General features: G+C 36.2%; 3 protein-coding genes and 1 pseudogene across 3 annotated transcripts; 3 read left to right on the top strand and 1 right to left on the bottom strand.

The window, feature by feature from the left end:
• The first annotated feature begins 1,510 nt into the window (after nucleotides 1-1,510).
• LOC128219242 (putative nuclease HARBI1) lies at nucleotides 1,511-5,271 on the top strand (annotated as a pseudogene).
• A 6,202-nt stretch (nucleotides 5,272-11,473) lies between these two features.
• LOC128219241 (putative nuclease HARBI1) lies at nucleotides 11,474-13,064 on the top strand. The gene is made up of 3 exons (XM_052927054.1): nucleotides 11,474-12,183; nucleotides 12,663-12,776; nucleotides 12,934-13,064. Exons 1-3 carry the CDS (start codon nucleotides 11,658-11,660, stop codon nucleotides 13,062-13,064), a joined length of 771 nt encoding a protein of 256 aa, XP_052783014.1. The 5' UTR covers nucleotides 11,474-11,657.
• A 26-nt stretch (nucleotides 13,065-13,090) lies between these two features.
• LOC128219240 (uncharacterized) lies at nucleotides 13,091-14,325 on the bottom strand. The gene is made up of 3 exons (XM_052927053.1): nucleotides 14,156-14,325; nucleotides 13,866-13,953; nucleotides 13,091-13,689 (listed from the first exon to the last, which is right to left on the bottom strand). The coding sequence occupies exons 1-3, from the start codon at nucleotides 14,323-14,325 to the stop codon at nucleotides 13,621-13,623; spliced, it is 327 nt and encodes a 108-aa protein (XP_052783013.1). The 3' UTR covers nucleotides 13,091-13,620.
• An 8,143-nt stretch (nucleotides 14,326-22,468) lies between these two features.
• Nucleotides 22,469-25,032, top strand: LOC128219239 (uncharacterized). The gene is made up of 4 exons (XM_052927052.1): nucleotides 22,469-22,613; nucleotides 23,047-23,176; nucleotides 23,435-23,497; nucleotides 24,493-25,032. The coding sequence occupies exons 1-4, from the start codon at nucleotides 22,469-22,471 to the stop codon at nucleotides 24,701-24,703; spliced, it is 549 nt and encodes a 182-aa protein (XP_052783012.1). The 3' UTR covers nucleotides 24,704-25,032.
• Nucleotides 25,033-26,399: the final 1,367 nt, after the last annotated feature.

Below are 26,399 nucleotides of genomic sequence, written 5' to 3'. Positions count from 1 at the left end.
ATTCCTTTCTACGCAACAGTTTGTTTTCTTTTATTTGCTTTTTATATGACTCTTCGACACTAAACCAAGGATCTAATGAGTTTGCTAGATAAGACACGGTCTCATTCTTTAGTTCCGCCTGATGCAAGTAAGCTTGACAGAATTTTTAAACGCATCATGAAACTCACTTTTGTATATGGAGCCTCTGAGTAACCTTTACCTTCTTTTAGACAGGGAAGTGCTTCTTTTTACTTTTAAGTGTGAAGATCCATGTGAACATGTTCAATTATTTGACAAATGCAAGTCGGACTGCTATACGTTACTTACGTTTTTCTGGCAAATCTTTGATTCAGATCGCTTGACAAGTAGCGCTGTCAATTTAATTTTTGGCCGAGTTTTTGTTTTGGGTGATTTAGCTGCTATTGTTCTGTATCATATGTGTGTTTTAAGTATGCAGCCTTTTTTCGGCCAAAATAAATGCATTTTCATATCATGTTTTTAAATATTCCGACAATATTTGCAATTTTGGGCTGTGTATTGTCAAAGTAGCGTTTAATACTAGAAATAATTGTAATACATGTACAAACATATCGAATGGAAACATGACCTTGCAAATCATTGTCTTACATAGCATTACACAGTCTCTGTCAGCAAACTTTGATGATGATGATGTTGAATCATAAATACAAGGGATGAGTGCTCGCCACAATGTTCGACTAGTATGTGATTACACGATGGAAAACTATCGTGTTACGTTCTTTTAGAAAAAATGTCCGGGATACACGATGACGCACACTGTCTGACACGCAATGTTGTTATATCATAATTATTTGTCCAACGCCCACTTCGAAAGCCTCCAAGTGAAACAACATACAAGTTTTAAGTGTTTTATTCGATTGTGATGATAATCAATAATAATTACAGTGATAATAATTAATTTTCACTAAATATATATGTAAATATATATTTTTAATTTTGATAGGAAATCATAACCGAGGTGTATCTATCAATATCTTTTGATCAGTTTCTACCACGTGACTGTCATAAGGCTAAAAATAAGTCAATATTACATATTTTTTATCCATGCTGGACCGCCGCATTTAGAAAATAAGACGTTTTAACAACAAAATGCGCTTAGGGCGATGAGCATTAAAGATAAATATCTAAAGCATGTACTTGTAACGTGGTGGATATGTAACGAACAAAAGAACATTTTAAAATAAATGTACAATGCACATTTAAATATTGCAAAATGTATATATTAATAATTATAAAATAAAATTCCTTAATTAAAATGCTACAAGAAAATTATTGCAAATAATTTGCGTTGTAGCATACACAAACGAAAAGGTCATACGGGTGGATCAGTTTTACCATGTCACATCTGTAATGGTGACCTGTGAATTGTGTAACTGATCTTCCTCAGGATTGTTACTGTAGTGAGCAAGGTCCTCCACACTCCGCTGAAATATCGGCCCCGGAACAGAAATTACACAACATTATATAACTAATAACTAGGCTTACCGCCTACATGTATGCGACCAGCGTAGACTCAGATCAGCCTGCATATCCGCGCAGTTCGTCAGGGTATACAGTGCTCATAATTCTTAAAGTTGGTTGACCGTTTTGACAGCTTTTCATTTTTGGAGTGAGCCAGTTATATAAGACTGCCGACAAAAGATCCCTAGCTGGGCCCCGTTTCATTAATGGTCGCATCGCAAAATTAGTCTGCGACGTCGCAAATTTGCCGATCGCATCGCAAAATGCGCTTCATCAAAATTGCGACGTAGCAAAGAGCACCTGCTGGTCGCAAATATCGGTGCTTTTATTGCGACTGGGTACTTCAAGTCGCAACTTGACTGTAGGACGCAAAAATGGCCGACGCAGTTGTGGTTATTTTCCAACAACGACGTTGTCGACGAAGAAAAGTGCCCAGCATAAGGCGATTTTTAATGCTCGTATTAAATCGATGGTGGTACGGGATTTTGATTTTGTTTCCCGTTACCCTTTGGATCGGGTGTTGTTTCAAAATTTGCTTGAAACAGTCGGCCAAACTTTGGAAAAGACCTGTCGCGGTGGACATACCATTCCAGACACTCAAGTAAGAGTCAAATGTACTTAACATCATTATTTATTATGTACTAGTCGGAACGAAATCGAACGGGAAATACGGTGTAGGTATGTATGAAATCAACATGGGTCGGTATAAAACGCAGCGATATTGGACATCACAATCTGTCAGACCTTGTTATATTTAATATTGACATATATGTTCTATTTGAAAAGTGGTATGCTTAGTAAAGAAATTGTTAGTCTTTACCAAGGGGGATGACGTAATTTGGTCTCATGCAAACATTAAGTGAGAAAAATGTTTCATGGCAAACAAAATAGTGTATTTGTAATGAAAAATACCGATTCTGGGACCAACTTTTGCCTTCTAAGTTGACTTTTTCTTTTAATTTTGAAAAAAATGAATGCGTCCAGTGTGACGCGATCAACATATTCTTCAATCGAAATCTTAGTTTTGTATCATAACTTTAAAGATAAAAAAGTTATTGAACCGATTGTGGCATAGGAGGCAATGTTAACAAATAAATGTTTAGCATTTATCCTCATTTTTTTCGTATTTTCTCGGCAAATAGTGCATACCTGTGCATGTTGTAACCGTGCTTGCATGTAGGTATTCCTTACTTCCAAATGTCATGGTTATTACTCGACAGTACACGTTTCCTTGCCGATTTGTTGTACCCCAGCAAGCACATTACCTTCATTTTGGCGACAATGCAAACAATCAGTTTAATATACAAGTGCGTCCAACTGTTCATGTTGCGCTGTAAAATGAATTACATACCTCTGACTTACTACAATTGTATGAATACATTGAATGCATTTTTTTGCATGTTATACTCATATTAAAATTTAGATATTATTTCAGGTTCTTGTTGGTCTCCGGTGCCTGGCAAAAGGTGCCCGTTTTCGGAGGTTGCTGACACACACGGAGTGAGCAAATCCAGTGTCTAGAATTGTCCATGGAATTGTCGATGCTGTAATAAAAAATGTTGACAATATCAAGTAGCGTGACATCACTCACCTTTCTGTTCATAATTAAAATATGGATATTATATCAAATCTTGACAGAAAATCAAATGCCATTTCGGATAGCTTGGTGGTCAGTGCATTACATAGGCATGTAACTGTCCACTAAAGAAATATCCACTTAGGGCTGATGTAAGCATACTTGCCTCTGGCTAATACGACCAGAATTGGTGAACGGCTTGGGCAAAACAATTTTGTAGATTTTCACCTCGTTTGACAAGTGGCTCTCATCTGGGTACTCAATTGTGCCGACATGATGAAATGAGTATGTAATATTAAAATTAATTCCTGTAATAACCCAATAAGAACTTTGTTCACAATATTTATTGATGTACTGTGAAAAGTAATGAAATCAGTATTTTTGAATTGTTATTATTGTCAAATTCAATACTAATACCTTTTGTTCCGGAGTTACATTGATAAAACAAGGCATTGTTTACTAACACCTATATCTGGTCTTTGCTTATATTTAAAAGAAACACACAAAAATTGCAGGTTTCCTGTTCAGAGGGATGACCAGATGACAGTGAAGAGGGCTTTCTACAGGAAGTGTAAACTCCCAAACATTGTAGGTGCTGTTGATGGTACTTTAGTACCGATACTTGCCCAAACAGCAAATGAAGAGTCATTCGTATGCCGTAAGGGGTTTCATGCCATCAATTGCCAAGCAGTGTCTCCTTATTTCTTTTGACTTAATCATGAGATGCACAAAAAACTTTTTTTTTTTAAATACTTGCCTATTTGTTTATATTATTATTATATATATATATATATTATCTGTTCTGGAGCATAACTTGTTGTATGAGGGTTCTTGTTAAATCAATGATGTTAAATGAAGAAAATGGCTTTGTACATGTATTAGTAAATGTAATCGTCATTGGCAATTTCAGATTCATTGACATAGTGGCAAGGTGGCCTGGTTCCTCACATGATGTTGGTGTTTTTGACAATTCGGTGTTAAAGGTATAAACATTGCACGGTTAAAAAAATAATCATGTGTCACAATGTGATTTTTACTTCAATGACATACACAGGTCTTGCATATTTAAATATGCCTTGTTATATAAAGTATATGAACAACTGCAATTATTGTATAGTAAAGCTGCTATCTCTTCGAAAACTCCTGTTTATTTTCATATTGTTTCATCTTAATTCATTGAATAAGAGAAGGTTATGTTAAAAAAAGGTCCTGTATTCATATCATGGTTGTGTAAAAAATGCTTCGAAAGGTCAAATTATATTAATTTTATATTACAATGTACATGGAGTGTCGCCCATATTTAATTCATTCTCACTTCGATATGCAATGTATTATATCTAGGACTATCTGGAAGCAGACGTGGAGGCTGCACTTCTAGGCGCAAGTGGGTACCGCTGAGGCGTTATTTGATTACTCCCATTTTGCACCCATCAAATGAGGATGAGGAGAGGTACAATAGGCCCCACAAGACTGGAAGAGAAGTTGTTGAGAGGGCTTTTGTTGTTTTGAAGTCAAGATTTAGGTAAGCCATTTGTTTCATAAACATACCTTGTTAATTATTTATATATTATATATGCACTGTGTTTTTTTGTGGAGTTTTGTGCTGTTGTTCCATGTTTCTTGTGGGTTTTTTGTGTTCTATGTTATTGGTTTTTACCCTGTGCCATTAAACGAAGTTTGTGTTTTAACTTTTGGCTACTAATCTTGTTTTTGTAGATTTCACATAAGTATTGATTGTATCCTTGTAGGTATCTATTGTTTACGAATTTCATGCCTGTGAGTTGGCATAAATGTGGTAAGCATAGGGACAATTTTTAATTTTTAAAAAAATCATATACTTTTGAAGATAAATGAAGCCTTTTTTTGTAAACTTTTAAAAGATATTTTCGAATAGTGCAATGAATATATTTTGGAGTATTTCCTGATTAACCTTAAATACAACTTGCTTTAATGCAACATTCAGAATCACCACATCTAGTATTATATACGTAAATGTATATTTGTTTTTTCAGCTATTTAATTTGTATTGATGGTAATGTGTTTTGCTATAACGATTGTTTATGTTCCAGATGCCTACACAGATCGGGGGTGTGCTGCCATTTTCACCAGGAAAGAGCTGACGGGTTTTTCTAGCCTGCTGTAAATTACACAATCTGTGTATTGCCAATTCCTGGTGCAGAAGACCAGGGCATTCAACAAAATCAGGAGGCCACTAGACCCGGACTAACCACAAGGGCACGATACATTCAGCTGCCATAGCTTTACAAGATGGTGTGAACATTACTTTCAATTTTGCCTGTCCTCCATAAACGATCATCTCATTCTATTGTTAGGTTTTGAACACGTCTGATTTATAAAAAAATGACGAGCTATTGTCGCCACTTGATTGTCATCATCGTCGTTGGTTAAGTTTTGTGTTTAGGTCACTTACATGGAAACTATCAAAGCTATCACTTTGAAAGTTGGGGAACTTGTTCATCTAATACCCTTCTTCACATTGTACCCTAAATATGCTGAGTCTCACCTATTTTTTTGGGTGAAGAACATGAATTTTGGTTTATTTGAGAATTGAACATTGCTTCTTTAATGTTTGTTGGATTCATTAAAAAAAATCTCAGACAATAAATGGATAATGCCTTTAATATATCAAACGGCTTTTTGATTCACACATTTGTAAGGGTAGGGCGAAGGTGTGCGATATTTTAGTATTTTTGGACTTTGTACTTATTAGCTAGCCTTATTTTTTTAGTTTTGTGCTTGGGTCACTTCCAAGCAAAGTTTTAAAGCTATCACTTCCAAATTTGGGAATATTTGTTCATTCCCTAAATATACAAAATGAAATAAATAAACTGTTAAAGGAATAATTAAGACGAGCGTTTATCACCCACTGACTGTGCTCTTGTTCTATTTTTCAATCAAACATTGAGACATATAATGAGACTGCATAAGTTTTCATATGCAGATAGATCTCAACAAGGAGAAGTGCAGTGCACAAGAACCATTCACATGTTTTCATAATTTTTGATTTATCGGCCCTTCTTTTTTTGTTCATACTTATTTCTTGCCTGGAGCAGAACTTTTTTATACATTAACTGAAATTTTCCTATACAGATGGAGGAGTAGTGGACTGCACAATACCCATTACTCTGGCTTGAGTATTTTTAATCTATATAACCCTCTGTTAATATTAACTTTTGGCTTTTTATATCACAAAGTTGATATTTTTTGCTGCAGAATACATCTTAAAAACATCACATCCAGAAAGATGGCATGGTGTAGTTCATAAGAAGCATAACTCTGGCTCAAATATTTGTTGTTGTGTTTTAGAAGTGCACAATGCACAAGAACTGTTGCTCTTCACAAAGTATGATATTTGATAGTAATCTTTGAGGCCTTTGATTATTCTATTCAACTGTTAAAAGCTGCACTCTCATTGTTAGGTTGCGTTTATTATATAAAAATTTAAATGATCATCAATCTTACTTATTGTGCCTGCTGTGCCTTGTTCTCTTGCATTAAGATTTCTCTATTTTTTACATTCAATTTATTGTTATTGATAGTATTGTACATAATAAATGTGTATAAAAAGAAATGCTGATAATTTCTTCAAATTCATTTGTCTGCCATGTTGAAAAAATATGTTGTTTGATTGACATTATTTGAAAAGTACAATTTGCTGGACAGTTAATGTTATTATTACAAGGTTGTCACTTGTGTGTGTGTGTGTGTGCGTGTGCGCGTGCGCGTGTGTGTATGTATGTATGTATGTTTGTGTGGATGTATGTGTGGATGTATGTATGTATGTACATATCTATTTAAAAAAAGTAAGATAAAAGAAATGCAATAATTCGATAATAACAATGAATGACCTATAATAAACAAAACCATATGGAAGTTGGTTCAACAACAATAACAGTGTCATTAAGATTCAACACAAAACAATTAATATAACATTTGAATATGTCACATATCAACTAGGAAATCTTTTGGAAACAATTGCAACAGAGAGAAATACACTCGTTCAATATGTTTTTTGATTGCGCTACAAATACTAGTTTTGAAGTGTTTTAAATCGTACTAGTCAAAAGGAGCAAATGATGAAAAGGGCGCTGTGATCACGATAAAAGCGCGTTAAGGTCAGACACCATCAATATATATTCTTTAGTCAAATGACCAATTTGCATGCAAGATAGCACTGATTTCAATGTTGTCGCGACCCCCAATATATGGGGATAACGCTCCTTATTTGTTCATTTCGGTAAGCAAATACCAAAGCGTTGAAATTAAAAACGGAATGAATCGAGGAATTAACATGTGTATGGACTCTTAAAATGTTTTAATTCCGTTTTGAATATTCCTTGTTGATAAATTCAATAGCACTTTCAGATATATTGACGATATTCTATGTTTGGATAATACGGTATTTAAAGATAAAATTGAATCGATTAAATTGCAACTGAATAAATCTAATACATCCAATGCTAAAGCATCCTATTTAGAACTGCTACTCGAAGTAAGGGAAGATATATATCAATCCTTATGATAACTGTGATGATTTTAATTTTAAAATAATTAATTACCCTTCTTTAGATGTAGATGTTCCTAGTTAACCATCATATGGTATTTTTATTGCACAGTTGATAAGATTCGATAAAAAATGTATAAGTGTCAACAATTTCACCTCTCGCAGTAACTTATGACGGAAAAACTTCTAAGACAGGGTTTCAGATATCATAAATTAAGGAAAGCTTTCTCAAAATGTCAATGGTCATTATACTATTATATCAAAGTACGGTAGTCGTTTTATATCGCTGATTGGAAATTGTATTGCTCATCTTGATTTTCAAGGTGATGTATTAAAGAAAAATCGTAAAATTAAATGTTTCCAACAGGTGGGCGGATAGACTCAACGAATTACTTGAATTTTATTTAAATCGCGGATATAACGGCTGTACTGCCTTGTTGTTTTTGATGATGAGATTCTCAAACAAAATAAAAGGTTGATTAAAGCGTCATAACATAACTTAATTTAACATGAATTAAATTCGTAAAATTGAAATGTTTCCAGCAGGTATATGGGCAGATTGACTTAATGAATTTCTTGGATTTTATTTAAACCGTGGGTATTAAGGCACTATTTTGAAGAGCACTTTCCTTCTAGTTTTTGAAGATGAATATCTGAAACAAAATAATTATAGGGTTGAATATAGCATCCTTTTATAACTGAGCTTTCAGTCCTTTGATTTTAGTAAGATTTTGCTAATTCATGTTATCTTTAAAACCGTATTTGGCGAACACGTGTTTGGCTGACTTGGAGTGTTTTGGCATGTGACTTCGTTTTCTTCAAATATTTTACTCTTTCAAATCATTTGGAAGGAAAGGTTAGCTTATACATGTCGCAACTAATATCCCCCGCGGAATCGATGTCATACAGAAATCTGGGAACACTCAAGAGGCAATACATCTGCTCTAATTTCCACAGGCATCTGAATCATTGTTTGTCACTAAAATATTGTTTAAAACCATTTTGGGTACATACAATGAGATAAACAACACATCTGAAGATATTTAGTGTCTTTGATATACAAAAAAGAAACAAGGTATGTAACTCAAACTTACCCGATTTCACGGTAGAGTCCAGTTTTATGTAAATTTCTCAACCAACATATAAACAATCCATTTTTAAATAAGTGACATGGAAAGAAGAGTCAATTACCTTTTAAATGGTGTGCGATATGTTGGTATAACTATATTGTCTATATTGACAAACGAGCATAATTCAATGTCAAATTCTCATGTTTTTCTTTGGTCGGAAAGAGTACAGCAAATTAAAATCTTCAATTTTCCCCGTGTAAACAGTACTAAACACAGACCTATTAAAGTTATTTTATGCTTCAGTGTACAGATAAATTAATTCCATTCCATAATACCACGAAAAGACTAACATCACAATGTTAGAAACAACTGTATCAGTTGGATTGTTTATATGTTGGTTGAGAAATTTACATAAAACTGGACTCTACCGTGAAATCGGATAAGTTTGAGTTACATACCTTGTTTCTTTTTTGTATATCAAAGACACTAAATATCTTCAGATGTGTTGTTTGTCTCATTGCATGTACCCAAAATGGTTTTAAACAACATTTTAGTGACAAACAATGATTCAAATGCCTGTGCTAATTTCCATGGAACTTAATCAAAACGCCTCAATGAAATCTTGAAATAGTTTGAAACTAGTAGGTCATGTGGGGTCAAAAATGAGGTCACTGAGTCCAATCTCAAAAAAAACTTTGCGGACACTCTAGAGGCTATATTTTTGCAATGTAGCTGGACCAATCTTCATGAAACTTGATCAGAATGTTTGCCTTGGATGAAATCTTTGATTAGTTTGGAACTGGGTAACATGGAGTCCTAAACTAGGTTTCTTGGTCAATTCTAAATGTTACATTATGTACAATATTTATTTATTTTTCAAACAGTTGCACTCAAACTCATATATATATATATCATCAACAATTGATTTCCATTCCTTGACTTAGCCAAATCAGGCGAGGGATATCAATTCAATGAATCTGTTTTTAATGTTTTCCTAATTTGTACCCAGTTTAAGTACAATGATGATTTTTATTATGGAACTCATATGATCACACAGTTTTAAACCTTTTATTTTATAAGACAGACTGTGTTGTGATGTTATTGGTTTAAACAATTACTGCATCGTATGTTTGAAAAGTATGTTGCATTAGGTGCTCTGAATTATATTCCTCCATCTGCAGATAGAGTTGGGATCTGTAATCATTGAAGTACTTGGGGTTAACCCGTATACGTTTATTTTTAATTGTTTGTTTTTTGAGACGTTTCCTCAAGTTAATACATACTTTGATAAGATTTACCTTTTGCGTTTTATCTTTATTAAGGATTGTTGGGATAAAAGTGAGGTTTGTGCACATAAAATGGTTTTAAACCCCAGTAAATTTACATTTAACTGGCCGTAACAAGGCGGTACCTAACAATTCTTGATAAACATACCTAGTTATATATATATATATATATATATATATATATATATATATATATATATATATATATATATATTATATATATATATTATGTATGCACTGTGCTGTTTGTGGAGCTTTGTGCTATTCTTCTATGTTAATTGTTTGTGATTTTATGTTCTATGTCTTTGGCGTTTACCCAGTGCCATTAAACCGGGTTTATATTTAAACGTTTTGCTACTGAGCTTGTTTTAGCAGCTTTTTTGCATAAGTGTTAACTTTCAGTGCTTTGATTTTATGAAAAATTGCAGATTCAAGTTGTCTTTAAAACCGTCTTTGGTTGGCTTGATTTGTGACGTATTTTTCTTCAAATATTATATATTCGTAGCTAGTTTAGCTAATACATGTCGTTTTCTTTATTTGTTCCCCGTCTTAGTACAATGGTGCATTTCATTGAAACTATGGTCACACAGTCTTAAATCTTTTTATCTAAGGCCTGTGTCTGATTCTTAAAGTTCCAAACAGGAACTGCATCGTATCAGGCTTTAATTTTTATTTGCATAAGGTACTTTAAATATTCCTCCGTCTGCAGATATAGAGTTGTAATATATTGATGTAATGGGGGCCTATCTTAAGTTTATTTTCCAATTGCAGATCCAGTTGGGATCCTTAATCATTGAAGTGCTTGAGGTTTACCTATCAGTTTATTATTTGTTTTTTTTTTCCGCAAGAGAATGCATACTTTGATACGATTTACTTTAACGTACTATATTCGGTATTGTCGGGGAAAAAAGGTGAGGTTTGTGCATGTAAACTGACCGTTCCAAGGCGGTACTTAATAACCCTTGATAAACATACCTCGTTTTGTTATATTGTATTTATGCTGCTTCTCACTGTTAACTTTCGTGTGTGTGATTTCTTGTTTTTTTGTTCTTTGTCTTTGGCGTTTACTAATAAACGGGGCTTATGCTAAAACATTTGGCTACTGAGATTTTCACATAAATATATATGATTCCGGCTTGTGACGTTTTTTTTTTTAAATTATACGTGCGCTTTGGACATTCTCGGTTCCTTTGTTAATAGTACGTACACAAAAGGCTAAACTGTTTAAGCTGAAGATAGTCTGTTACGCTTCTCACTGTTGCTCGTAGACCTATCTTGTTGATCAGCTCATGGACTCTCTCCACGTTTGCGGCTTATACTACTGAAAAGCGTTCAGTCGTCATCCTCAATCGACGTTTCCATTTCGAAAACGCTCATGCCATTTGTAAACAGATGTTTTCCCGCAAGGTCATACCGTAGACGACTCTTTAATAAGTTTCAGAATTTCGGACGGTGTTTTCTTCTTTATTCTAGCACACCGGATAGGCATTTCCGGTGAATTCAGCCGTGCTGGAAAACTCCATCAGGGGCCGGTTGCTCAAAACCTCAGTTAAATTTAACGGCTCGTTAAAGTTTTAACGGTCCGTTTAATTTTAACTATTATTGGTATGAGGTTGCTCAAAATAAAGTTAGAATTTAACGGCGGGTTTAACGGTTGAACCAGCCGTTAAATGTAACGGAGGAATAGACCTACGTTAAAACATTAACGGAAGGTTTCCAAGATGGCGGCTCTATTTGTAAATCATAGAAAAGTGAAAGAATTTCGGCACACTGCACATGTACAGAATATGCTAGACAATGAGATGTATGCCAGATACAGATATACGAATGGTGGAATAGATTATCTAGAGGATTTGCTGAAGGAATCGCTGGAAAGAACGACAAGAAGAAACAGAGCACTTACTGTTAGACAGATGATTCTGATTACGTTGCGCTTCTTCGCCACAGGAGCATTTTTTAACATCATTGGTGATAGCATGGGCTACCACAAGTGCACTGTGTCACGTGTTGTAGCCCAAGTAACAGAAGCAATTTGTGGTCACATACATCAGTTTGTGATGTGGCCTGATGCCAATGCTCGAGCATGGAATATGACAGAATTTTTTAAGAAAGCTGGTTTCCCGAAAGTTGTTGGATGTGTAGACGGAACACATATCCGAATCCAGGCGCCATCCGAAGACGAACCAGCCTTCGTGAATAGGAAAGGCTTCCATAGCATCAACATGCAGGCTGTATGTGACATCAAAGGTATAAAACTTTGAGTTTTCCACTTTTGTTTTCAGTATTTCCATCTTTTCTTTCGAACGCTTAACATAATAATTATATTGTCAATTCGGCCAAAACACGTCCGGTTAAAGGGCGATACTAAAAAGCTGACTGGAGCGCTGACAGTATACATAAAGAGGGAAAATGCTTACCAAAAATGTTATTAAATGCTGACCAAAAATGTTATTAAATAGTGATTTTATATTTCTATTAATTAATACAATAATTCAAGTCGACGTACTATATTATTTATCATTTTTTTGTTAAATAAATAACTCGTAGACATAGATAACATATGGTACCGTACTCAAAAAGATTTTGTATACAGAGTCTATGCATACAGATTGTGAAGAGTTTGGAAGGTGCAGGACGAAGTGAACCATAACCCAAGTGAACCACTGCCATTTGCGGATTCAACTCTGATTATTATTGCACAGTTTAATTGTTTAATCATTTTTCAGGAAAATTTACAAGTGTAAATGCAAGCTGGCCTGGGTCGTGCCACGACGCGCACGTCTTCAGAACGTCGGGATTGGCAGCCAAACTGACCATTGAACATGTGGCGTTTTCAGATGGTGTCCTTAAACAAACACCAAACCGATCATGCATGTACGCGCACACGTTCAAATATTCACCTTTTTCAATTAAATTATATAATTTTACAGATACGCCTCAGACCAAAAAAGGCATGCAAGGTAGCTGTGGCATGTGTTATCCTACATAATATTGCAGTGGACATGAACATGCCTATGGACGACAATGAGTTCATTCAGCCACAGAATGGGAATGATGGAGTACACCAAGATGATGGTACTGGCGTTGCCACTAGAGACTTCATTGTGGAAAACTTCTTCTCTGTGTAGTATCGATATATATACCACTGCTATCATAAATGCTCGTTCATCATCACCACTGCTCGTTCTTCATCACCACTGCTCATTCTTCATCACCACTGTTAGTTCACCACTGTTAGTTCATCATCACCACTGTTAGTTCATCATCACCACTGTTAGTTAATCATCACCACTGTTAGTTTATCATCATCGCTGTTAGATTATCAACATCTTCATACACCTCTTAAAGTAAAAAATAATAATTCTTACATTGTTTGCTCTTCATTCATAATTGTTTGTGTATTGTGTAAAGGCACTTATTAATGAAAAACAACACCGGTTGGATACATGGATTTTTCACGTGCTCACTTTATTTTGGCAAGTAAGGTAAATCGCTCAGAATGGCCTAAATATTGCAGACAGACGATTCACATTGAATTAAACACATCATGTAGGTAACTTTACAAGCTCGTACATAAATTGCAAACAGTCAAATAATAAATAAACGCCATGAAAACCAGGATGAAATAAACCATATCACATGTTCATGTTTAACTCTCGAAGAAGGTTGTCCGGATGAATCCGTCTATTTCCTCTGTATCAAGTTTTTTTCATATTTTTCCATCACTCTCAGCTTCACCCGATTGATTTCCTTCTGTAAAACAAAACAAAACATAAACAACTTTGCCGATTTGGTACTACAATCTTTATTATTTGGCATATATAATTCATCTAACATATAATTGTTGTGGTTGAAACCCCTTTTGCATTGAACTACATGTAAATTTATACTTTATGTAACATCCTCCGTACCCTTAGTCTTTTTCATACCTCTTGCTGTGCCAATTCCACCTGATTTTGAAAGTATAAAATTTGCCAATCAATGAGTTCCTCTGCTTTGGTCTTCCTTCTCTTGACACTATTAACAATAAGGATTATGATAATAAGGATCATAATAATATGATGTTATAACAGTGAACTGAAACTATTGCTAATTGTGACAAAAATTATCAAATAATGTGTGGATTCAAACTGTTAATGTTGAAGTTTACTCAATTGGTGTATATTTCATATATCGTATTTTTACAATGCAGTTGTTTGAATACATGGCAAATACTTACACACGTTCCTGTTTGTGTTCTTGGTAACTGCTCTTTGATGGTCCTGCAGTAGGCTGTGCCGCCATCATGATCTTGGATGGCGGGGGTAACTTTGATGACCTAAGGCTTTCACTCTCCGCATCTTCTTCATCTGTTAAATTTGGTAACAATATGATCCCGTAGGGAAACATACGACATAGAGCTAGAGCCCAGAGACGAGTGTATCTCTCATCCGTAATTTTTATTAAGTACCGTTATATTCAGCGGACCGGTTTTTCCCGCCATTTTTATTTTGATTTTTAAAAAAAAGGCACAAGCAAGAATGGATAAAACCATTCTCACTTGTGCCCTTTTTTTCTTTTTTTTTTATGAACAAGTTTAATTGAACATATCACATTTATTCTTCATTACTATATACACACAACATAATATTCAACTCTCTTAAACGATAAAACAGTTCATCAATATCGGTAAAGCCGTACATACCAATTATTCTATTAAAGTCAAAGTATATTTCATTAATATAATCGTCAATAAGACTACGAATAAATGCAATTCTAACACGTAAATCATCAATATCAGGTACTGTCATATTTTCATTTCCATCAATTTCTAACATATCTAAGGCGTCCTCTATACCCAATTGTTCTTCATCAAATTCCATGTACTCTGCATCTCCGGGGTCAAGGTAACGTATCTCAGGCATCGAGAGTTAGACAGTCCTTTAGTTCCATCCAAAGGTACCCTAGATGCTTCACTAGTTCAATGTCAATTTTTGTCAAGTCTCTCCATTCATTGGTTCGGGAACGGACAATGGCGACAGCGGCGGGGTCTTCATCTGCTTCCGCTTCTTGGATTTGCAGATAGGTTTGTACTGTACGTTCGATCCTTTCATAGGTCGTTGGCTCATTGTGGGAGTACATCGCTTCTCTAAAAATTTCACGAGCTTTCGTAGGAGAAAAGCTGGCAGTCTTAAGATGAGTAAGATCAGATGCTCCACTAGTTCCGGCTTCCGCATCTGGAAAGAAAGTGCGGCCTGTTATTTTAGCACTAGGCGGTTTGTTGATATAATGAGTGTTGATAAACCTTGTCAGTTGCATTTTTGGTTTATTAATTGGAATGACAAATTCAGCACTATCATCAGCAACAAATGAGTTATACATGTAGTTTGCGAAATCTAGTAAAGGAGAGTAGTTTATCATACCTCCACTTTCATTTGGCCTTGCCCTCTTCGGTATCGGGGACATTGGCGGCGTTGGAGGAGCATGCGCAGTCAAGAGAGACTCTGGAATAGCTGGTTCCGGCCAATCTGACATGACTTCATCTTCAATCCAAGTGGCAGCAGGGATGATAGGCGTGCTTGCAATTTTCGGTGCGAACCTCTTACTATGTTTCTCATGAGCTTCTTGAATTTTAGAAATCATTTGGACCATTTCTTTTATGGATGATTTGACTGGGTAGCCGTCTTTCTGGATCAAGGTGAGTTTTTCCTTTTCAAATATCTTGTACACTCTAACAAGCCTGATCTTATGGTACTTCAGTTTGGCCATGATGTATGCCGGGATGTTTGCCACTCGATATCTTTCCTCTCTACAGTTAAGTAGAACGCACGCATCGTTGTCCCATTTAATCGAGTAATCTCCTGCTTGCTTTTTCCACTGGACGAAATGTTGCTTCATTTCGCGAATTGAGCATGACAAGGGGTATCCCCTTTCAAACCTATCTGGTTCTAAAGTGAGATACCGGTCGGTTCTTGTGGGGTCGATATGGACGCTTGTATTTAACCGGTCGAACTCCTCCTCTTCGTTATCCCAAAATTCTTCCAAGGAGACGTAGTCCTGCAACTCCTTTTTCAAGAACGTGTCTATTGCCTCTTCTGCTTCAGAGCGTTGATCTTCATCCGACTGTATATCATATCCGAAATCAAGCCCACTATCTAGTTCGTCCTTGATATATTTAAAGATGTGCGGGATAAACCGCAAGTTTGGATTCCCAACATTCTGGTATTCCATGAGGTCCTCATACATCACCATTCTGTTTCTCAACCCCTCCTCTTCTTCAGTATAGTTTGCCCATGGCTTGGTGTTGCACGTGAGCAGCAGAGGAGTCCTGTCCAGGAACTGTGGAGCCTTGTTCTTGATGCCAATCTTCTTTTTTTGACCTTCAAATACACACTTTATCTCTTCGACCTGCTCTGGTTTAGTAATGTTCAATTCTGGCACCATAATGACCTACTTCCCGGGACTGTCCATCCAGGCAAAGTCTGCACTGGGGACAGTTTGGCCTACAATGTTTGGTATTGGTGTGACAGCATTCATCCAATAAGTTTTGCCAGCGTTCGAGCGGCCATGAAGCATGAACGTATTGATTTTCTTGAGTTTTTGGCCCAATATGAGATACAAATCCAAGATGAAGGCAGCCGGCGTGATATTCTGTTCTGTGCACCAGTCGATGAAAGTCCTGGTTGTTTCCTGCTGTGACATCATATCACTTTCATCTCCAAAGTTAGCTTCTATTAGAGTGTCAATGTATGTACTCTGTGTCTGTTTTCGGTCAATCTCCATCTCTGCTTGAGCCTGTTGAAGCATTCTCATGCTGTTCATGGAGGTCATTATCGTGCGCCACCTAGCGATCTCGTCTAGGGGTTGAGGTGTAAGGCCCTTGAGGTGTTCTAGGACCTCTTCGTACGTTGTGGCGGAATACTCTTTCAGACGAGCTAATATGTGTTCTATCTTCCGAGCTGTCGCGGAGATCTGCACTCGTTGGCGTGGCTGGGGAGTAAAAGGGAGAATACTCTCGCGATAGGTCGCTGATGGTACTTGCGTTGGAGTTGATGCTTCCTGTTGGCGATTCTGGGACGCTAGTGATTGTAGCTGTCGGCTGAACGCGCTCAGGCTGGTCCCCGAAGATTGCCCGCTCATACCGGGTTGCTCCCCGTCCTCCCAGACTTCGTCGAATGGCACCTCCTCCGATTCTTTTTCGGTCCGCCACATGGTCTGGACTGTACCGAGTTCTGATGGCGGTGAGTGTTTCTGTATTTCTTTGAGCATCATGTCGTTGTTGCAGCCTAGCAGAATCCGGGGATCTCGGAGGAGGTAACTGGTCAAGCCACTGAAGTTCGCGCATTTCTGATAGCGAACCTTCAATCCATTGAAGAAGGTCATCGTCTCCTTCACTACTGTCGTTAGACGTGTGTACCCGTAGTGGCCCTGAGGAAATGAGTTGACATGGCTGTGCAGGATTAGGTGCATATGGAGACCTCGGAAGCTGCAAGACTCGTCTGAACGGCCGTCGTGCCAGCAGGCAAGACATGGCGAGTTGTTGCACAGGTTCTTGACTGCATCGACAACCTTCTTCTCTAACTCTGGTATGGCTCCGTTGTAGATGTTGGTGGGGGTTGACCACGCAACAGTGGGTGTACAATATTGGCGTCTCGCAGAGATGTCTTCTGACGAGAAGTACGTCTTGCATACTTCGTTGGTTTTGTTTCGCAGGTAATCACCGTCTTTCTTTAACAATGGCCTTTGAGGTTGCAGAGCGTCAACGATTGATGTGAACTCGTCAGGAAATTCAATAACAATTGAGTATAGTGGACCGCCGGAAGTGATATCGGTGTTGTATATTTCTTCCCAATTTTTTCTCTGGTTGTTTGTGTAATTTTTGTTGGTAGCGGGGAACTCTGAACCCACCGCTAGACCCGGAAGTGCTGGCTTGAACAGAGTAGTTTTTGTATTGTACGGCAGGCCTGAAATATTATGAAAGTGTGTTAAAAGGACGCTTGCCAGATGTATATGTGGCACGCAATGGACATGGACAGCCCCCCATGTTTTCATTTTGTTGGTCAACAGCTTGAACATCTACTTGTTCTTTCAGACTATTAACTAGTTGCGTATAACGCTGTACTTCACGTACAAATTGTTCTACACGTTCAATGACTCCATTAACTCTATTTAATAGATCAGGTGCCTCTTGATGATGAGGATCTTTACCACCATCAGCAGTTGGTACCACAGCTGTATAAGGTACGAACGGTCTTTTGACAATGGTATTATCACGATAATTAGTCATTTGATTGAGTATGCCATCCACCCTGTCTGTTATTACTCTAATACGTTGACGAGCAATGACGTCATTAATCCTATCGAGAGGCTCTGGAATGTTTGCAATGTCTGTATCATGTTTGTGTTCTAACACACCTATTCGGGCAGCTAATGTTTGTATTTCGTTAGGAATGAGTGTCTTATCGACACGTTCGATTTCTGATTCTATGGTTGCAATTGCTCTTTGCATATCTTTTTCTTTGTTTAAATAATCAATTCGTTCTTTTTGCATTGTCTCTAATTGGGAACCTACAGCACCGACTTTAGCAGCAACACCTACAACTTGCTTTTGAATTGCAGTAACCTCATCTAATGCTTTTACGAGTTTAGGCAGTTCTGGAATAGGCATTTGATTTTCAAGCATGTAAATGGCTATGGTAAATAAGTTACTCTTAGTATTATCAATATGCTGACAAATTAGATTGCCTTCTGAATCAAAGAAGATATCACCTCTAGCATTAATTACTTTTATTTTAAAGACATCATCATCAGGCATACTAACAACTACTCTTTTAAAACTGAATCTAGTCCAATCTACTCCGGCACCCCATTGATGTTCAGTAGGAGTCATAAGTTCACCATTAAATACACCTGTAGGACTGCCTGCATATGATGGATAACATACTCGATCATTACTGTGAATATCCTCACATACATTACGTTGAATAACCTCAGACATTTTTGTAGGTGCTACCACATTTGGAACACCAAGATGAATTAATGCATTTCTAAGATAACGACTGACTAGTTGCCATTGAAAACCTGTAGTGAGATGAGTATTAACCCAAAGATTTTGTATACCTGTTTGTATAGCGTTAATGAATAAATTCAAGCCATAAAAATGAAGTGGCTTAAAACTATTTACAATATCACTATCATCTGACCTAATGTTTGCAATATCACTATCATCTGACCTGTCTGCCATCACTCTTTGCGTGGTCTCTTATACGGGGGGCTGGAGAAGATATCGTCTTGGGTGTCTTGTTCGTGACTGAGTGGTGTCTGCTTGACGAGCGTCTGTTCGTCCTCCGGTGTCAGTGAAAGTTTTAGCTCTGGAAACGAATCAGTCGCTGGCATGACCTGTTGGATTGATGTTTGTCCGACAACCTGCAAAGGAGTTGTAAGCGTACTCTCTTGCAGCTGACTAGCAGGTTTTTCAAACATTTGTGCATTATTTTTAGTACCCCCCTCATCAAACTCCATATCAGTAACAAGATTAGCCCTATTAACTACTCTCATTTTTTTGAGAATACCAGCCTCATTAAGCCGACGAACGGCTTGAACATCACGTATGTCACATAGATTCTTATTAACAGTGCCATACTGATCAAGTCTGGGCCACGGTACATAACTTAAGTTATAACCGTGTCTTTTGCGCGTCCATACAGGATAGTCCTCTATCCCTATGGCGCGCCATGCCTCTGCTGGCCTGAGATTACGAGTGTTTGTGACTCGTACGTCGCCATCTATTTGTGGGATGGCTTGAACAGGAAGGAGAGGACCGATTACGTCGTCTTTGTCGTCAGCGGAAGTCTGTGTTAGGATGCCATTCTTCATGACATAGTCTTTAGCTGTGCTTTGACTGTCAGCTTCTAGGTCAAGTACGTCGTCAAATAAACTAATCTCGTCTTGACTAAAGCCCATGCCCTCTAGAGCGGAAGCATAGAACTCGGGGTTCCGTAAGTCATGTCCAACCTCACGTTCGTCTGTCTTTTTATTGCCGTCACCGGCCTCTGACATGATGTTTTTGACCACGGGGATGTCATTGATCATGACGTCACTGAGAGCGTAACCTTTTTTGACAAATTCGCTTTCAACAGTGTTTTGCATAGTTATTTCTTCGTCTAGGACAACAGGTTTGGGGACAAGTGCGTCGTTTCCGGTTCTGAGGGCCGTCTCTTGAAGGATGTAAGCGGTTAAGGGCATGACAAAGTTTTCAGCATGGACACCAGGATTGTAACGCAGTACGTCAGCTGCAGCATTGTCCCAGGGGTCAACATAGGGTTCATTCATTCGTTTACCTTGGATACCTAGCATTAACATTTCAACTCCCATGCGTGGTGAGAAGTAGAACTCAATGGTTGAAGTATAAGTACATTTAAATTGAGCTCTACGTTGGGCACGGCCCCTAGCCGTAAAGAAAGGGGCAAACCGGAAGAAGACAGGCATGGGGGGGATGATGGGAGAGCGATTCTGTTGAGTCGCCATGTTAGCCTGAATGCCCCATACTGTATCGAGCATTTTATTGGCTAGATTGAGTGACGTTTTATTACATGGTAACTCGTGCATTTCAGCGAATGAGCCTACGGGGATGCGGCCTGAGTCAAGTTCAGCGTTAAATGTAAGCTCATTGCCAGTATTCCAAGTAAACATAGCGAAAAGACCATTGTATACATCAAATGCCTTAAGTCTGAAGTCACGTTGGGGCTCGTTACGGGTACTCTGATACATTTCACTGGGAAATTGGACTTTAACCCGGGGTAGTAACCCCTCCTCCCATGTCTCTGGTTCGACACGACGAAACCCTTTATTGATTTCGAAGATAGTTTTAGTGCCTATTGGCACGATGTAACTGGGTAATCTATTTTTATCTGAGAATACTTCTATAGAGTCTGGCATAGGGGTGGTCACTATGCGACCATCAGCCTGAATTTCGTCGCGGGACGTTATGAGATCATGTATACGTACGCCATGACCAGTGATACGATAGCTGTTACACTTTGACATATAAGGTAACAACTTAGACGGGGTACATGCGGCCTTAGTCGTATTATAAGGTAGAATACTAGCACCCCAATCATATGAGTAGCAGAGCTCTCCTTCTGCGTTGCTCTCAACCTTGGCTCCTCCTTTTTCAACGCCTGGGCCAAGGAAGTGTACAAATGTACGCGAGAATGTTACAGATTTCTTACCACCTGAAGCTACATCTTGACTAAATTGTTGGTAGATACCATTGCCTGCACTCACACCGTCACCAACTCCGAGGTCTGCCTGCTTCTCAGTGTTCTTCTTGTTATCTGGTGAAATAGAAGAAGACATAATGCAATAAATACAAAGAGTAATAAAATATGCTTACTATATCCACTGTATTTTTGGTAGTGAACAGCTCAACGTCTCAATCATCAATGAAACGTCACACAATAACAACTTCTTTTATATGTCATAGACTATGAACACAACAATTCATCCGATGTAAACAAATGAGTTCTACCCTTCGGGCCAATGAAAATACAATAAATAAAAATAGTGCGCGGATGATGACAAAATTACGGGTGAGAGATACACTCGTCTCTGGGCTCTAGCTCTATGTCGTTGTTTATGGCTTCGCCCGCTTCGCGATCCCGTAGGGAAACATACGACATAGAGCTAGGCCTAAAAAAAAAATACATTTGGTTCGGGTTACCCGACCCTACCTACGGAATAGGCGCCGACCCTACCGTTTTTATAGTCAGTTTAAAAAAAAAAATGAAAAACTAAAAAAAAAAAAAAAAAAAAAAAAAAAAAAAACAATTCGTTTTTTTTTTAATTGCTTTTTAATATTAAGTTTAAACCTTAAATGCTTGTACAGAAGATAGCTTTAACACCATTCTCCAATGATGAAAATTATATTCTTATATAAAACCTAATAAAAAAAATAAATAAAAAAAATAAAAAGCCTACCTACCCTACCTATTTTTTTTAAGGATGTAACCCTAACCAAACAATTTTTTTTTTAGGCCCTAGAGCCCAGAGAAGAAAGGCTATACTTCAAGTAAGTACATCTTGTTATTTGCCAAGTAATTAAAAACTAAAGAAAAAATTATCCTTGAAATGAAGAAAAAAATGATAATTCATAACCAATATCACGCTTTCTCATTGATATTCATTTTACTTTGAACACATTATAAATAAAAGAGAACGATAGATTAATTATATATATGCAAATTATTTATTTGGAACACATTTTTTGCCTAGTTGTAGTAATCCAGTTGCAGGTTTTCCCGTGCGACCCCCCCCCCCCCCCAAAAAAAAAAAAATAATAATTCTATGTCAAAATAATTTGTAAATGAAAAGAAGATAATCATGCAAATATTTTATGCTCCTGAAACTTCCTCCTTCTCCCCTAGTTATTGATTCCTGGTCATAACATTTGGATTTATTGATAATTAATAATGAAAAATCATGCATGTACCGTATATTCATTTTTTATAAAACAAATTGTCCTTAAGGAATCACCTCAGAGACGAAAAGAAAAATGTGGGAGACTGTTGAGAGAAGCTTCAATGTCCAATCTACAGGAATACAAAGAACTGTAGACCTTCTAACTAAGAAGTGGGACAACTTGACCCAAGTCCACCGCCCTAAGTTCATGGACTACAAAAGGCAGCTTCATCTGACAGGTTCATATTTTTCTCATTTTACATATATCTATGAAATTAAATAAAAAGTTAAATCAATTCATGTTATTTATTAAATGAGGTAATCAATTAGGATCACAACTGTACTTGCAGTTTCAATAGTAATTGTAATATTATAACTACATACTGATTCCCTTTTTTAGACATATTGATCAATTTAAAAAGTGAATTTTGACACTTTCACATACTTATTATGTACATAAATATTTTCTTAATGAACTCTTGATTACATTAAGAATTAATTTAAATGAAATGTAATGACTCAACTCAACTTTCAACTTGCCATTATTTCCACCACACTTGGTGATATTCATATTATATACAAACAATAATTAAAAATAGAAATGATAATACTGTACAAAAGTCACAAATAATTTATCAAAAGTTAATGGAAGCAAAACATTATTTTCTTCAGGAAATGGCCAAAATACAGCCTCCTTGTCAGATTTGACAAATGCTGTCATTGATGTTATTGGCAGGGATGGCTGTGCCATGGATGGAATCGGTGGATCAGAAGAATTTGATTCAACATGTATACAGGAAAGGTATCAATAGATGGAATATCTTACAAACCAAATTTGAGATCTTCAACAATAATGCATAATGCCAATGAACTTCATCTTGCTATATTACCATTGAAATAAATAACCAAATGGGTCAATATGTGAACATATGTGTACTGATTAGATGGTGGAAAATGATATTTTATAAGGCTTAAGTTCCACATCCTACCATATACAGAAATGAGTTGATGTGTGAATTTTCTCAAATATACAATAATTATTTTAATCTTTTTTTTTCAGCCAAAGCAGATCAGATGTTGGTCTCAATTCACAGCCTGTATATCAGTTTGTAAATGATTACACGTAAGTATCTCTCACAGTCACTTGTTGGTTAACATTTTCGTCAAGCTGTTGATGTCATCTTTGTTATAAAAAGTATTCTTAGCTATTACTAACATATCCAGATATCCATATCTTTTAACAATAACATCTGAATGTAACCAATACATTTTAAACATTAAAATATTCAAACATTGCCATTAACTTACACATTCACATTACTGAGACAATCATATCACTAAGACATTCATATGAATAAGACATTCATATCACTGTCAGATTCACATCACTAACACATCCATATCACTACCACATTTTTATCACTAAGACAATTATATCATATCACTAAGACAATTATATGACTTACATCACTCAGACAATCATATCACTAAGACAAACATATCACAAAGACTTTGATATCACTAAGACATTCATATCACTAAGACATTTATATATAACAGGGTGAGATAACACTACAATGCACATTGATATAAAATAACATGAACACAGAAATGATTTCAGATGTATACCGACATGTACATGTAAATATCTAAGGACTTAAATAAAACATAGCACACATTCATTGACTTTTTGGTGCAATTTACTGCTTTAAGAGATGTTTCCTCTTGCCAAAAAATCCCCATGAAATTATATTTGCCAAAATAATTAATAAGATTTTCAGTGAATACAGCAATGAATTGCTTAAAAAGATAACAACATCTTGATAAGACTACCTGGTAGCCATTTTAGATTAAATGCATAAAAAGGTAGAAATAGGTCTATTTTATATTATACTTTCCATTCAAACATAAATTTGTATTTTTCCCAAAGTTTGGAAAGTCCCAATTTGGTACCAGGTTCAATTCCAAAATATATCACAGACATTCTCGGGTATGATCAAGTTGGGAAAAATATTTAAAAATGACTCTCACATTCTAAACAAGTCAGCATAGTGACTTTTTTTACAAGATTTGCAAAAATATGATAGCACATTTTAGAATTAGAGTTTGTAATTCCAGGACATATCAGCCAGTGTTGGAGGCAGATGAGGTTCCTGCCACGTTTCATCTTTCAAGACCTGAGGCTAGCACGACTTCCAAAGTGTTCACAACCTCTACATCATGCAATCGATGTTGCTGTCAGGAGTGTAAAGCAATCAGACAGCTGCAAAAAAGAAAATTAGAATTAGAAGTGGCTATTTTAGCAAAGCAATTAAAAAAAGAACAATAAAGATCAATATGCACATTGAGTGCTGATGCCAAATTTTATTAAAATTACATACAAATATTTAAGTTAAATTTTGTGGCATTGACAGGTTAAATTTGGAAAGAGATTACAGTAATGGACCTCTAACTACATTCTTAATATCCGATATATGTCTGTTGCCAATTATCAGCACATTTTAGTACACTTTTATTATAGAACATAGTTATGTATTTTGGTACTCTTTAAAGTCTTTGATTAAAACTATTGTTAACTTGCATGTACCGAGTATTTGGTAATCCACCTTGTTGTTCATTGATGGCATTTCAGAAATTATGCAACTTGTGTTCTGCACAACAGTGTTTTACCCATACCTAAAGTTATGTTTCAAGACTAAGGCTCCAAATTTGATTAGTATATGTACATTTCACTCAAGGGATATCCATTTTTAACTTATATGGGGGGAAAGCACTTTAAACTACATGTAATACCACTCCCCTACATAATCAAAATTTATCCTATTCATTTGGGGTCCAAATTAGCAAAAAGACACATGTGACCATATACTGAAAAAAATATTTGCCTTTCCCCATGTGGGTTATATATTTAACTGAAAAGCCATAAGAATAAGTGTTCATGAGCAGAATTTGTATTTTGTTCAATAGTATTTTGCGTTGAAAACAAATTCTTAGATCATTATTGAATACTTTATTTACTATTACTTTTAACAAAAGAATACATTTTATAAACATTGCCATAACATGACAAAATATTCTAAAGCATACTTGGTAATGTTAATGTTGAAATAAAATTATTTTACCAAAGTATGTTGAAACAAAGTGGTCTCTGTATCTTAGCCCAACAAGATTGTTAGCTTGAGGCTGCACCCTGCCATCATCACCATTTCCACCATTATTGTTGTCTTCTATAGCTGACATGGGAATGGCTCGCTGCTTGCAAATGTGCAAAACACAACAAGCAATGACTAGCCTTTTAAATAGAAGTTATACATGTATGATATAATATATATATATATATATATATATATATATATATATATATATATATATATATATATATATATATATATATATATATATATATATATATATATATAAACCATCATTATCCATTTCAAACATAAAACACTAAATACAATTTCAATATTTTTCACCCCCCCCCCCCTTTCCCCCTCACTGCTTTTTGCACAAAACTGTTAAGACGTTTGAAGAATCCTGTATAACACGTCTATTATTTAGACTAAAGTGATAAAAAAGGGATTTTCTAATATTTGTGGAATTTTCCAGCATATTTATAAAAACATGCAACTATAAGTTTATTTTCGTTTGTCTGAATTGTCAGCTTAAATGATGAAAAAAAAACTACAATAATGGAGACACAAAAACTGATCTTTGCTGTTCGACGACCTTCCTGAACAATGCCTAGTCCATATTAACAGCCGCTTCAGAGTCTTTGATAATTTTTGTGTTGGCGATCTTTGGAACACAATAAATATCCAAATGTTAAAAAACGTTCCCTAAACGCGCATAATTGTGGCTAGGACAATGCCCAACAGTTTCTATTTTGGTAAAAACACACACACACTTGTCAGATAAAACTCTCCAGTTAACAGTGTTATGTGCTAACAGCAACTGCATATATTAAACTACTAACACACATAAATTGGACATAAACATTGTAAATACTTTACCTAATTGTTCGT

This window comes from Mya arenaria, chromosome 15 (genome assembly GCF_026914265.1).
Source record: "Mya arenaria isolate MELC-2E11 chromosome 15, ASM2691426v1".
Classification (NCBI taxonomy): Eukaryota; Metazoa; Mollusca; class Bivalvia; order Myida; family Myidae; genus Mya; species Mya arenaria.
The sequence above is the reverse complement of the archived record's forward strand: the minus strand, read 5'-3'. Positions and strand labels throughout refer to the sequence as shown.